The following is a 15,812-nucleotide window of genomic DNA, read 5'->3' on the forward strand; positions in this document are numbered from 1 at the left end:
AATGTTTTTGGGACGAATATAATATTTTATTAGAATGTTCCTTAAATGATGATATTAGAAAACTGTGTTTAAATACATATTACTGGAAAAGACCAAACAATACAAAGTTCATTGAATTTATGCAATCTGATAATACAAGTTCCAACAGAAACTTAGCAATGTTTGTACATGAAGCATTTAGTCGAACAAACATGTATAAATATTATTATGATAAATTGTGTGTAATGTATTACTCAAATTTGACTTCTCGCTCTGTTTAAATTCAAAATGATGAAATCCAATGGCCCTATACTTTGCATGTATTGATACAGCACCTGAAAATCACTACTGATCACCACATTTAATGCCTTTATTTATGTTAATATGTTTTGAACATGAATACTTATGGACTGTATGTCTATTGTATATTGAATAAACCAACACATAGCAACCAAATAAACATTCAACAAACACATTGCAACTTGTAAGTATCTGAGGATTGTGTCTACACGCGCTATTATAAAAACATATTTGTTAATTTTTTAAAGATAAAGTGTAATAAGTGAACAACAAAACTATGTCCTGATATGGCATGTTCACGAAATACGATATTTTTTTAAGTAGACCATGTGTTGCACAGGAATTCTGTAATGTAGACTAGATGCCGCATTTGTATAAATAATTATATGCCCACATCTCGAATATTTATCTGAATTTAAAACACGTCATCGATTATATGACATAAAGTGAAAAGCGGCAACATGACGGTTGTAGATTAAAAACGAACAATGGTAAGCTATCCAAATGTATCGAGAATGCTGGTGAATTTTATATCGCGTTAAACAGGAATGAAGCAGAAAGGAAAGCAGACAATATAAGTTAAAGAACGGAAGCAATTGATAAGTCTACACGTAAAAACACATACTAACACTTACCAATGAGAAAATTGTTATAATGTTGCAGTTTAATATACACGTTAACGTAAATAACGACAATGGTGTATTAAGCACTACATTAGGCTTATATTGCCAGCGTGTATGCAAATATAATAATAAACAAAAGTTTTGCAACAATTTATCATTATCAGATTTCCAGATATATTTATAGTTTCCATATATCAAGCAAACGATGTACGTCTATGTTTTCAGATATACATATACTCTTTAATAGATAACAGTGTGCACACATATTAAGCTAATGTACCTTGACACAATGTTCAAGTCAAAACCATTCTCAGTTCTCTAGCAATATTGATCAATGTTTAGCCACAGATGTGAAACCACAAATTAATTAATTTCATCAACATCTCGTCAATAACTATTATGCCAAAACGCATTATGTATACTGAGTGTCATCGCTCAAAGTTGTGAGTCATACATTTGTGCCGGCTCTGCTAAAACAATTCTACGCCTCTGTATGGCGTCCATAAGTTTCCTTCGAGGCCCCACGGGAAGTCCCATATCACTGAAATCCTGATTGGTGAGTCTCATAAGTGCGTCCATATCTACGTCACCTTCAAGAAATAAGTGGGCGTAGTGCTGCAGGCCACAACCTTCCAAGAACATTATCACAGGAGTGTATTCGGTGTCGTCTTCATCTTCTTCAAGCTGCTCGTCCGGATTCCATGGAACTTCTTCCGACTTACCATTGGCCAACCCAACACGCCCTGAAGGTTCTACCCGATTGCTTTTCCCATTATTCTCATCGTTTTCGTCCTCGTTTGTTTGTGTTTGGTTGATTTCATTTTCTAAATCCTCCTCGGCGTCGGCGGCCGATTGTCGTAGATGATCGAATTGGCTCAAGAACGATATTTTCCCAAACTGCGGCCTACTAAATATACCTGGTGTCTCTTCATCTATTCCGGAATCGAAGCTTTGAAATTCTGAGTCCATGTCATGTTTTACTGGTAAACCGGGAAACACGTTTGTGAGCGCCGGTCGAGAACCAGAGTCTGTGGAATCAACACTCGGCCCAGTCCCGTCAATGTCAATATTTTGAACGTATATAACCTGACCACCACTTCTTGAAACAGTCCCTTTGACTGATCGGAGTGTACGTTTCCCGCTTTCATCCTTATCGCTTATCTTAAACTCCGAGGTTGAGTTGTAATCATATTGTCTGGACGATGGGTTTAGGGCCGCCTTTGATTTTGTTCCACTTAAGGCTGAGAACGCCGACGAACCATTCATGGCTTTAGCTTTAGTAGTTCCACCCTTCATTCTTACTGTTAAACTCTTAAAAAATCCTGCTCCGGCTGTGTTCTTAACATCACCATTCATGTTCTCTTGATACCTTCTAATTTTATCCAGATCCTTTGACGCCTTGTCTTGCATCTTCTCATATACATTCCTGTTCTTCTCCGCGTCTTTAACGGCCTTTTCCTTCAGCCCCTGAACGACCTTTGGACTTTTGCGCAACTGTTCAGTCTGAGCCATGTCCAGTATTTTCACTATATCTTCTCGGTTCTCCATGGCAGCCAGGTCCATGGCCGTGTGGTAGTCGTTGTCCATCTTCCAGATGTTGACGCCGAAATTGACGAGGTACGAGACGCAGTTCCAGTGGCCCCTCTGGGCGGCATGGTGGATTGCCGTAAATCCTAGAAGGTCGTTCTTATCGACATCACCCCTGGAACGAGATAATAACAAACAATACATCTTTTTATGAGATAATTACTCGTGTATTACGGCGTGTTTAAACGCTTATTCTTTATACTATTTCGTTAGTTTGCATAGTTTATTAAATGCTTTTTATCACGAATCTTTGCACTATATCGCTTTACATGTCCTGATTCACTTTGTTCTAAGAGTCATTTTCCGAGCAAAAATAGTCATACTTACGGTAAGAACGTTTTCAACGGTACAACGCTGACAATGAATATCAGAACGATGACGAAACATAATGCCATAGTTAGTACTATGATGATGATGGTGATGATGCTGTAGATGAAGTTGTAGTTGTCATTGTTGTTGATGATGATGCTGAGGATGCTGATGATTGTGATGTTGATTGTAATGCTGATAATAACGATGATGATGATGATGATTATGATGATGATGGTGGTGGTGATGATGATGATGATGATGATGATGATGATGATGATGATGATGATGATGATGATGATGGTGGTGGTGATGATGATGATGATGATGATGATGATGATGATGATGATGATGATGATGATGATGATGATGATGATGATGATGATGATGATGATGATGATGATGATGATGATGATGATGATGGTGGTATTGATGATGATGATAATGATGATGATGATGATGATGATGATGATGATGATGATGATGATGATGATGATGATGATGATGGTGATGATGATGGTGATGGTGATGCTGATGATGCTGCTGCTGCTGCTGATGATGATGATGATGATGATGATGACGAAGAAGAAGAAAAGAAGAAGAAGAAGAAGAAGATGAAGATGATGATGATGATGATGATGATGATGATGATGATGTTTCTGATACCGATAACTTTTGCATGTATTTCAAGCTAGTAATCTTTGAATTGACCATGAAGCAAGGTCGGGCTGGTATTTATGGCACTTGAGACTGTTTATTTACGGCTTATCTCATCAATTTTCTCTACATTCAAATACCTTTAAGGCTACTGGTTACTCATTTACAATCGCTGAATAGTATTCTTCACATTTAAGTTCAAGTACATAGTTTTGCACCTGTTTAAGAAAGTTGTGCACGTCGAAAACGGCAACGACGACAATTTTAAACACGGTAAATTATTTCAGAAAGGACATTCAACTCACTACATATTACTGTACATTCCAATGTCACTTGACTTTATTTAATAGCACTACACATTTATAAAACATAAAACATCGTTTATATTTCTAATAATGCACATTTTGAATATTGCGCGGAAGTTTTTCTCTTAGGGAAAGTACGTTCAATATAATTTTGGTACGAAATTGAACCTTGAAGATCAAGAATTATTATTTTTAACTTATACCGGATCTTGCCTTGCATTGACCCTCCTAGGCGGTGATCCCAATTTTAATACGTATATGTATATAGTTGGTGTTCTGTTATAAAAGTAGTGGTTAAGAAAAATGGTTTCTCTATTGATAGAATTTCACGAGTTTAATTGTTTGCAATATTGAAAATAATATATACATCACAAAAGATACTAATGAGCGTGTCAAAAATAAAAACTGAAAAATTATTGATAATCTATGACCCCATAGACTTGATGCATATTTCCGTCAATCGACTGTCAACATCCATAGCTAAATTGTAATGTCAGATGCATTTAATGTTATCAACTAGCTGCTAAATTTATCAAATTCTCTTTTCAAGCAATTGATATTTACCTTCTTGCCAACGGTGGATTGTATAAATAGAGGACTCACGTTGTATGTGCATTTAAATCCGGAAAGATAAATATTGACCAGCTTTTATTGCTAAATTGATCGCGCTGGCGTTTAATACGGTGTTGATATACATGAACTAATTTACAGTATTCTTTCGTTTTATATTTTGGCTGTATTCAACATATGCACATTCTGTTCCCTAAAAAACATTGCAGGAAACACCCCTTCTTGTTTCCAAACATGTAACAATACGTAAGAGGTGCTCTTTGAAGATCTAGCTGCGGTAAGTTTGACATTCCAGCCACGACGGCCGAGGTTTTTGAATGCATGTGCGTTGTGTGCGAAGTGTGTGTTCGAACTTGTACTGACTGTAACTTTGTAATTTATCGTGCGATTTTAAAATAACTTTGCTTCAAATGAATACGACGAGAAGACGTGTAACATCCATTTCGAATGTTGCGTGTAACATCCGTCTTTGTCAATGGCCAGTGTTACACTGAGACGTCAATTGTCAACAAAGGTAAGCTTGGCTGTAAAACTCACAATTCAACAACAATTTTAACTTTGTGGGAAAGAATGTCGAGGTCAAGATCGAGCAAACATTCAAAGGGGAAAGGTAAATCATGTGCATGGTTCGGATTTTTATATCAATTATAAGCATTATAGACAATACTGACTGACAACCAATGCTTTCTTTGGTGTAATAAGATTGCTTATCAGATAATAAGGTTGTCAATTATTTCATTAACAACTGTTGCATTCAAGGATGATACTGTCATTTCAATGAAGGATGACACTTCGGTTAATATCTTGTGCATTATAAAGACAACACCGACAGTTACTGGCGATAACCGGATGGTGACGAAAGAATTGCGAGCTTTTGTTGGGCGAACATTTCACGCCGTATGTGGAGACTTGTCTATTATCACGTGGTTGTGTTTACACAAGTTACAATTAGTTCCGATGTGATGATAGTAAGACGTGCTTTGCAAACAATCCAAGCGTATTAATCATTTCACACCGAGCGCTGAATTAAAACATATTTTAAATAAGTGTATGCAAATACCTCTGACACTTTAGACAAACGCTATTTTCTGCACGATAAAAGAAACAAATTGCATGATTAATACTTTTATGCGACCTAAAATATTGTTTTTGTTTGTTTTCAAATTAAAATATTATAGTTAAGGTTCTAATTTTGTAAAAAAAAAAAATATGTGTAGATTGTTCTCTCCCTTTGGACAGTACACGTACAACATAAAAAATCATGTTTTGAATTGCTTTATCGAAATTCAATTTTAAAATCGGAACTTTACAAGTGTTACTTCTAATGTTGAAAATCGTGTATGCATACATTATGCAGATATTGCTCAAAAAGTGGATCATTCGGTTCTCGGAAAAATGTTTGTTTACTGCTGGTATACACCATGTTTGCGCATTGTTATGATAATGAATACGAGCAAAAAAAATTTTAAGAAAAATATTATATTATCGGTTTACCGATTCGCTATCATAACTATCACAGACAACATGGGTAACCAGTGGATTTGCGCTACTTTGAGAAGATATATTCGGTAATGGTATTTGCAACTGTCTGTTAGTTTCATTACCCCGTTTCGGTTAACTTATATTATTACGCGTGTTTTAACACAAGCAAAACAACTTTCTTATTCAACAACCAAGGTTCACATTCTCAATTAGTAGCCGACCCCAGCAGTCAACTAGGACTCGTGCAGGTAATACCAGCACTCCTGGTAACATGTAAGGTAACTAGTGGCCTAGTGATGATAGGTTTGTTAGTTTATCAATACGCTCTAATGTTATCTAATCCCTGGACTTGCACAGGCATTAACTTGGCCATGGGACATTTTCATTACACTTCTGTGTTTTGGATTAAATCCAAACCGTTTATCGCTATTGACGTTGGGTCGATCATGAAGTGTTGATAACTATTAATATGCTAGAGCATGTAGAGATTGTTTTTTTCTGTAGATTCCATAGTATAACGCTTTCGAAATTAAAGCATTTCGGCATTCGTTGCAAATGAAAAAAACAGATGTTACCTTTTATAAAAGTCAAATATGTTTGGTAGCTTGTGAACGTATTTTACGAAATCAATATTCCCCCATCATATTTCTTAAAATGCGCAAGTTTTTAATTAAAAATTATAAGAGATAATATCCAAATCCTTGTAACAAACATATTATTTTTTCAAGTACATTTGTGTAAGGTGCTGATTAATCTTTAGGGCTCCAGAAATTAATTTAAACTTTTGAAAGAAGTTTTCACAATTTTATTTATTTAAACTTTACTTTTATTTAAAGATAGAACAAATAGAATTAGTTACATGAACTTGTAAAATAATCGCAATACTATCGCATTTCTCGCGTACCATTACATAAGGGTCAAAACTGATGATCTTTTCATGTGATTCGGATAACACAAACATCTAATCTCTGAAAGCGAATATTTGAGATCCTTTGACGTTAATAACTGTCTCAATATCTCTTTGTAATGAATACTTGATCAGATACCCAAGGTGATACGTGTGTATGCATTTTAAACATACACAGTCATGCTGTAGAATCAAAGTTAATTCAGTAAAAAGAAATGAACATCTGTGTTTTAAAATATTACCTACGGTATATATATATATATTGCAACTTCAACGAAATCCTACCGTTTGAGTTGTTCAAGCCATTTGTCTGTATTTCTTAATGTATCATATCAATTTATTTTTCAAGTACATGTTAGTATGGAGTCCTATCATTTTGTCTGAAAGAGTGTTTAAAGATCTTTTGTACGACATGAACTCATATATCTATGTTGTTTTAAATATTCTATTAATGTGTTATCAATACTTATGCAAAACGCATTTGCAACAATTAATTGAACAACAAAATTACTCATGTTATAAGGAATAGGTCAAGATGACCTTTACTATCACATATTAATGGACGAGGTGAAAACATGTGTTTAACTATCAAAAAAAATCGATCAAACTTTGTTTAAGTTGTTTCAATACCCATACTCCTTGGGAAGAGCTTTGCATCTCACGTTAGAAAAAGAATTGTTACAAACTAACTAGTTATGACGTATTACTTTGTTTACCCCCCGTTGTGTGGTTGAAAACTTAAATTATTCAGAAACTGATGCAATCTGAATATCAATAAGAATTAACTTCTTCGCTAGAAAAATTAGCTCTTCGTCTGTTTGAACACGGCGATGCAAATATTATAGATTTGTGTTATCTGAAGTGTTTAATAAATGTTGCATAAACATTGGCATATGGGCTTGAAGCGTATTGCGGATATTATAATCTCGTGTACAGGCTCACATAGAAAATGCGAAGGTGAATGAATAACGAGCGTGGATGAATTACTGATGGTAGATTGTGAGTGTATTGCACAATGAGTTAATTGTGTTAATAAATGACATAATATGTACATTACTTGAGTAAATGAAATAATTAATGCAATACGATTAAATATGCAATACAGTCTTTTTGGTTTGCCAGCAGAAAATAACAAATAGGTAAATTTAAAAGAGATTAAAATTGCTAGCAAAACATGTAGCTGTGATAAACTATATAAGCCATAGGAGCGTATTCACATATGTACTGAACTATTAATCATTAACAGCTACTGGTTCAAAACTTTATTTGTCGTTTCCTTCTAGACAATATATTGTTTAAACAAACACTATGTTACCGAACCTCTACTATAAATTTTTCACATAACAACCACTTTCCACAGAATTTACTATCATTTAACATATATACTACTGTTTGTTTGATGTTTGTGTAATTCCGTTATAACTAAGCTCACATTTTTACAGCATGTTATTCTTTGTAACCTGTTAACACGAATAAAGTTCTGTTCTGTTCTGTAAAATAAATTCAGTAAAGTTATGAATGCATATTAAGGGCTGGTGATCAAGGGTCCTTCAAAGTTGTTTTGCAAAATCATGTATGCGTTCTTTATATTGTATTAAAACATATTATTTTGAACTGGAAAGCCTTTAACAACTTCCTGGACAAACTCTAACTTCGTATCGTGCTATGTCGAAGTTATCTATAAATGTCTCACTCCAAGTTGGACCTTTCAGACCTTTGTCGAAAAGATACGAGAGTCCTGATAAAAAGTCGCACATCCTCGAAACTCTATCTTTCATTTTAATAAAATGATACCCCAATATTCGAGCGACAACAGTCTATATTTCATGCTCATCACGTACATTGAATTCAATTGATGATGAATGAATGAAATCAATAACTTCGGTCTTCGAAAACGGGTCTTTTTGCATGCTCGCAAAGTGTCGTGCCAGAGAAGCCTGTGAAGTCTGAAAAGGCGATAAGGGACAACACCTTCCGCCTAGATTAGACTCACGATAAGAAGAGACTTCCTGTGAACGAAAAATTCCATAAGAGTTGAAAATGATGTCCTTGATAAGCCTGTGCGGACTACACAGGCTAATCTGGGAAGACACTTTAACCACATTCATGGAGTCCGTTCTTCCCGAAGCGTGGCTCAGACTATGCATTTTGAAGAGGCATTAATTGAAGAATTGATAATAAATAAAACGATTGACGTTTTGCTACGTCTTCAAGAGCACACGGTTCTGATTTCTCTTAGCACTTCAGGTTATTTATGAATTCGTACATTTGTAAAAACTGAGATATATGTTGTAATTGCTATCAAACAAACATAAGTTGCCACGAGAGTATAAAATACTGCTACTCGAATCTCCATAAATGGGCAATATATTGGAACTAGATATGTATACACTCCAACACCCTGTCTACTTTAACAGAGCCATGCATGCTTATCACGTATTTCAGATATAATTTTGATATATCAAGGCAGACATAGTGTTTTTTACATGAAATGAAACCGAAAGAATCATCTCTTTATGTAAAATCGTTAAATTAGCGATATCTTTACCCACATCCAAGATTTATCTTAGATTAATTTAAACTTTTGAATAACGTTATAAAACATGTTACATGTTACAAATTATTTTTTATTTAAAATAAGATTGTTATTTGTAAGAGAATGAGGAATTTGCAAAGTAACCTGTTTAAAGTAGTGTGTCTGTATTCACGTTTTACACAGAAATTATATCCTCAATAAAGATACGACACGAGCCGTTGTTGCCGTCGTTTCACGCTATAATAATGATTCTGTGCATATAAGAATAGTCATATCATCTGGCTACGTTTAAAGATTTCTATCGACAAGTTAGCATACCTAAGGCGGCTATTTCGGTTACTTTTATGACGGAGTTGATTTATGACCGGGACATTAAAATGACCGAGAAAGCGTGAACATTCATTCCTTTGACGACTATTTGTCTCTCTTGGAATAAAGTATGGCTTGGTCGTTAAAAGTAACGAATAAGGTATAACGAAAGCTAAATGTTGAACTAAGTAAGTACTTATATTATTTTCTCACTATAAATGTCTAACATTCATGGTCGTAGCTGAATTATTACCAGGAAAGGTTCCACAGAGACCTATTTTGTTTACGACTTTAACGTTCTTACCGTAATACAATGATACACATCTTGAAGATGTTCAGACTACGACGGATCGGAAGTTTAGGAGCGTTTAACATTAGGTGGTCATGCACGCGTTTAAATGACGCGTTATAAGATTGAATAAAACCAAGTTAAATAAATGGATAAAAAAAAAAGTAATAGAGGTAACTACGGTTTTATTGTATTTGTTTAAGAAGCACAATTATCTAAAAGATTATAGGTTCGTTAAATAAATATTAAAAGTAAACTGCATAATCTGTTCATTATAAAATAGAATTATCAGAAAAGCATGCCAGTTACGCACTCACGAGTTTAATTTAATTTTAAATGCGTTAGAAACTCGACTTAAAAGTATACTGAAGACGATATACATATTAACATAAACAAAGAATGGTAGCTTTTGGCTCGGAATACATCTGAAACCCACCCTCGTCCGATGATTGTCTTTAGTGCCTCCAAGTTTCCGTGTTGTGCCGCCAGCATTGCCGGCGTGCAGCCATCCTCGTCCGCTTGGTTCATCTGCTTCCGGTTTCCGTCGCGTAAGATATCTAGCCGACCATCCTTGGCCGCTTGGTGGAATAGTTCCGCCATTGCGTAATTTGCAACCGTCTGCAATGGTTCAGGTTATTGAAGAAATAATTGCTATTTTCACTTCTTTACGATAATTTTAAAAGTTTGTAACGGTATTTTAATCATGAAAATGCTTGATAATCCTTATAAACTTTCATTTCATTTTCAAGTCATTCACACAGTTTTGCCATTTAACGTCGAGGATCTTTATGAATTAAGCCACGATTTGGTCATACATCGAACTGATAACAAAACTCGAGCTTTATCGACTTGCCGCATAACTGCGCATGCGCAGAGCCTTATCAGCAATTTACATGTACAATACATCAATCATAAAGAACTTGAGAGGACTTCAGATGTATGTTTAAAGGGACACCTGGAGTCGCTCTATTGGTTGTCTGGTTATTGCGTGGCCGGTACACGCCCTTTCATCTGGGCGACACGGGATCGATCCCCGCTCTCGGTATAAGAGGGCTTTGATTATAGTCACCATACCAGACTTGTCAGGTACTTCGGGCACTTCGGCTTCCCTCCCACATCACAAGATCGTCTTTCAGAACTTAAATAGTTGGAAATTGAAGATTATATCTAAGTAGGTCCCTAGTAGAATATTAAAGTAAGAGAGCTGGGACACACTCAGGTCCACACACAATGCAGCCTCAGGCGAGGAAAGACCACATAAAGTCTTTAAGTAAAGAATAGCTTTAACGTTAAATGTGTTGTATGAGTTCAATATACATTTCCGGTAACAGACTTTTTGTTTTAAAATACGTGTTTCAGAGACGTCTCCATCTAGATCATCCATTGTTGTTGTTTTTTTATTATTGTTGTTTTTTATTGTGCAGTATACAGAGGATGTAAACAATATATCGTTTAAGTTGTAATCTAAAATAAAACATACATTTGCTCAAACTATAAACGCTTTTAAAATCGGCGTATGAATCAATTATTTAGAGATCTAAACGTGTTCCTTTAAGACGTATCGGATAAGAAAGAACTTCGTGTTTGACAATGCTCACCTGTGATAAGCGCCTCGGATGTTAACGTGCGTATAATCACATGAAGACCGTGACATGAGGAAGTTATCTTTGCAATGGGATATGACGACTGAATGTATTCCGTGCACAGCTACGGAAATGTGAAGTGCAGTCTACATACGGTTTCGAAATGTAGGATGATTAATACGTTACCACTTTTGTAACTTTTTTCACAATATAAAGGGCTGGTGTAAGTAATCCAAGAATTCTACGGAAACGCCAGCAGCGCAGTACGTTTTCGATGGATATATATATAATTCTTCAGAACTTCAGTATATGCCCTTCAGAAATATTCATATCCCCCGCGGTCTGATTAACCTGTTCAGTGAGAAGATAATACAGAAGACCCTCCAAGCTCACAACACCCCCATCTCGATCGGTGGAAGACCGATGTCGTACTTGACTTTGGCAGATTACAATTACCTCATGGTTGGTACCCAGCAGTGCACTCCAAGATATCCCCATCAGACTGTATCAAAGATCAGGATCATACGGGATGGAGAGAGACACCGAAACGTCCAAGATCCTGGTTAACAGCACCATCAACACTAGTGCAGACCAAAGCATGAATGGCGAGTAGTTTGAAGAAGTGACCAGCATCAAGCAGCCTGTCTAGGGATGTTGCCGGAAAGGCTTAAGTCCGAATAAGAATAACCATTTTGACCGCACTGATGACCAGACTGAACGGACTGTGGACGAGCAGCTCCATCAGCTTAACCACGAAGTACAGTCCTTTGTAGTTTTCCGTCCTACCGTACGGCTGCGAGTTGTGGACGATTCATGCGAACCCATGATACAGGCCTTTGAACAAAGGTGTCTCTAAAGACTGCTCCGCATCTCCTACACGAAACACAAGAACAACGATTTCATCCGGAACATGACAGCAACACGTGTTTGCCCACAAGAGCCTCTCATGGCGATCTTCAAACGACGAAAGCTGGGTTGGTTTTGAGATGTCACCAGACGCGACTCTCTGTGCAAGACTGTTTGCCAGGGTACGCTAGAGGGAGGCGACACTCGATGACGTAAGAGGAAAGCTGGATGGGCTATGAAAAATAGCGAGTCTCTCCTTGTGGATGAACTACGCTCAGCAGCCCATCAAATTTAACGTAACACATAGATCAAAATGGATCGACCTCTGAGACGAATAGTTCAAACCTAAAGCACTAATAAAAAATCTCAAAGATCATACATGACAGCGGGCTAGTACTAGGTATAACAAAGAAAATCAAGTAAAGCGAAAAACCAAACAAAAGTATACCCATTTCATAACAAAATGGTACGATATTATTGGTAATTACCATGATTAACATGTTTGTCGTGGATTACCGAACCTAAGGCAACACGTTAGTATAAAAAGAGAGTCAAATTTTGCATTAGGCGTCAATCCGTGAAAAGTCGGACGTCTTTAAAAGTCGGACAGTTGACAGTAAAACACATAATAAAATATACAATAACCGACTTGAATTCCCCAGTAGCACGCATTTAGTGACACATAGCCATTCACTTTGAAAAATACATCTGCACAGTATGTGCATCGACACCGTTTACGTAAGCACAAAACCAATGACGTGCCACACACAGGCTTATGACGATCCGCATTGTTTCCAGAAAGGCGGGCAATTTGAGTGCTAAGGTTCGTTCAGTGAATTTCATTGCGCAACGGCTATGCGATTGTATATTCATTAGGATATTGATTGTTTTATTGTTTAAGGAGATAAAATTTAATAGTTTGATGAAGAATATCTGAAAAATTATTATGTATTTGACGAAATTAAAAGTGTCCGACATTTAACTACATATTTTGCATTGCAGTTAAAACTCGGACAATAGCAAGGAAATAACAAACACACAAAAAACGAAGTCACTTTGCATAAAGTTATTAATCATGGCTAATTATTGACAATAAATACTAAATACAGCAGTAAGCCTGTACAGTTCGTAAATGTTATAATGAAATAAACACCGACTGCCCGGCTATATCATTGGTTAGAACACTCGATTATCACTCAGGCGACCCAGGTTTGATACCCGCTCCCGGCGCATATGAGTTCGGTTGGTGGTCAACTGTTTTCCCCACAGCACAAGACCACCTCAAAATTATTACCTCAGTAAATAGTTAAAAATTGCATATATAATTCAAATTTTGTTCAAACTTTTGTTAGTCTAAAATCTTATTAGGTAGTTGCGCGGAAGGACCTAATAAACTTCGAAATACACACCGTCCCGCCCGCACGCCAGCATGCATCCCCCACCACACACATTAAGTATTGATTTAAAAATTGCGTTGAGGTCATTTCATTTGCATTTTAAAATTATAAATCTGTATAGGCAATGAAGAAAGTCATCATTGAAGGTCTATATGCAGTCGGCATGCATCACCATGGACAAAGGGCTCTCCAGGTTGCCGCCCAATACCGTGGAAAACCGGAACCGGAAAACTCTTTTGACCGACATGCCATTGCCATCCACGCACACCCTTCAGATAGATTGTGTGCCTAATTGCGTCGCCAAGACGCTCTTTTCATATCGGAATTACACAGACTCAATTTGATAGATGGACATATTTTAATTAAACCGAAATTTGAGCCTGTATTCCGTGCCCGTGTGGGTCCATCTCAGCGATGTAATTTGGTTTTACGCGAAGGATGAACATGTAGCTTCCATCCAGATATGTGCTCGTAATCATGGCATGCTTGTGCGCTTTGCAGATTAACATGACAAGTGTTATGTATTTTAAAATACATGTAGATTTATTAAACATACAAAATTTCAGATGTCCGTTTTGTCTTTTATTTTATTTCCATTTGTATTGCATTAATTCGATTTGTTGTAATCTCGAAGTCATCTTATTAGGTAAGGAACCGCACAGTGTAAGCACGGTGTGCGATCTTACATAATTGCCAGTAATGAGGTTGAAGCCTGGGAGTGGTTAAGGTCGTACGCAGTCTTAAGAAGCCAAATATTATTTTTTATACACAAAGTTTTAAAATCATTAAAATTATCATTTTTATTTAGAAAGCATCAAACGCAGCAAAATAAGGCAGTACTCAAATGAAGGAGGTTACACCCTCAGTGAAAAGCTACGTAATTGATAGCTTTATGTAAAGTGCGCACATGTTGGTGAACACTCATTCGCACTAATAATTCTTCATTGAGATGATCAAAAACGTGGTTTTATTCATCATTATCGTCGCCATCACCATTGCTTTTCATATTTGGCTTTCAGCTATGGCGCGGAAGCGGGGAAAGATTCTCCAGTAGGATCACTATGATTTAGAGCAAGCTTTGAATGCTGTTAAAGCTGGAGACTCTATACGAAATGCAGCATTAAAATTTAATGTACCGAAAAGCACTCTCGGCGATAGAATTTCTGGTCGTTTCGATGTGATTAAACCACGCCACGGAAGACCGCCTGCTATCCCTGTGGAAATCGAGGACAAAATCGTCAACTCCGTGAAAATGGCCGCAACGTTGGGCGTTGGACTCAGTAGAAAGATTATCTTATTAAGGACAAATGTGCTGTGTCGAAGGATCAAACTTGAAACTTTATACACAAATTTCAAGGCCGGAAAGGATTGGTGAGAGGGAGTAAAGCGTCGCCACCCCGAGTTATCAATAAGAAAACCAGAAAAATTGTCTGCCGTGAGGGCGAGAATGCTCAACCCTGTGATTGTCAACAACTACTTTGACGATTTAAATCAAATTGTTAATGAAATGCAAATAGGTCCGGCTCAAGTGTGGAACTGCGACGAAACTGGATTGAATTTTGAACATAGTCCGGTGAGAGTAGTTGCCGAACGAGGAGCAGCAGTGGTGAGCAAGACCAGTCAAAAGTCCAGCAACTTGACCATTATGGCATGTGTTAACGCGGCAGGTAAAGCAATGCCCCCTCTCATAATCACAAAGAGGAAAACAGTCAGGTCCCTACATGGATTCAATACCACAGACGCTCCAAGCAATGCCGTCTGGAGTTTTCAGGAAAATGGTTGGATTAATGATGAAATTGGAGAAAAATGGTTTAACACTGTTTTTCTTAAACACTGCGGACCGCAACGGCCTCAGCTTTTAATCTTTGATGGTCATTCGTCCCATGAAACGCTTGCCATCATAGAGCGAGCAATTGAGGAGAAAATTGTCCTTTTGTCCCTTCCTCCCCACACTACTCACTACTTGCAGCCTTTGGATCGCTCTGTGTTTGGTCCATTAAAGAAAGCATACAACGCTCATTGCTCGGAGTTCTAGTCCGAACATCCTCTCCATGTAGTGAACAAGCACACTTTTCCCTCATTGCTCACAAAGGCTTGGGACGCTGCCTTCACGATGAACAATGTACAAAGTGG

General features: G+C 36.9%; 1 protein-coding gene across 1 annotated transcript; it reads right to left on the bottom strand.

The window, feature by feature from the left end:
* Positions 1-95: 95 nt before the first annotated feature.
* LOC127868992 (ankyrin repeat and SAM domain-containing protein 4B-like) lies at positions 96-10,708 on the bottom strand. The gene is made up of 2 exons (XM_052411221.1): positions 10,290-10,708; positions 96-2,604 (listed from the first exon to the last, which is right to left on the bottom strand). Exons 1-2 carry the CDS (start codon positions 10,451-10,453, stop codon positions 1,338-1,340), a joined length of 1,431 nt encoding a protein of 476 aa, XP_052267181.1. The 5' UTR covers positions 10,454-10,708; the 3' UTR covers positions 96-1,337.
* Positions 10,709-15,812: the final 5,104 nt, after the last annotated feature.

Source organism: Dreissena polymorpha, chromosome 2 (genome assembly GCF_020536995.1).
Source record: "Dreissena polymorpha isolate Duluth1 chromosome 2, UMN_Dpol_1.0, whole genome shotgun sequence".
NCBI lineage: Eukaryota > Metazoa > Mollusca > Bivalvia > Myida > Dreissenidae > Dreissena > Dreissena polymorpha.

What these genes read in the sequence shown, in the direction of transcription:
- LOC127868992 (XM_052411221.1), bottom strand. Translation starts at nt 10,453, where the DNA reads ATGGCGGAACTATTCCACCAAGCGGCCAAGGATGGTCGGCTAGATATC. An exon ending in AAGACAATCATCGGACGAGG is followed by an intron (nt 2,605 to 10,289) that starts GTGGGTTTCAGA and finishes ATCTCGTTCCAG; the next exon opens with GGGTGATGTCGATAAGAACG.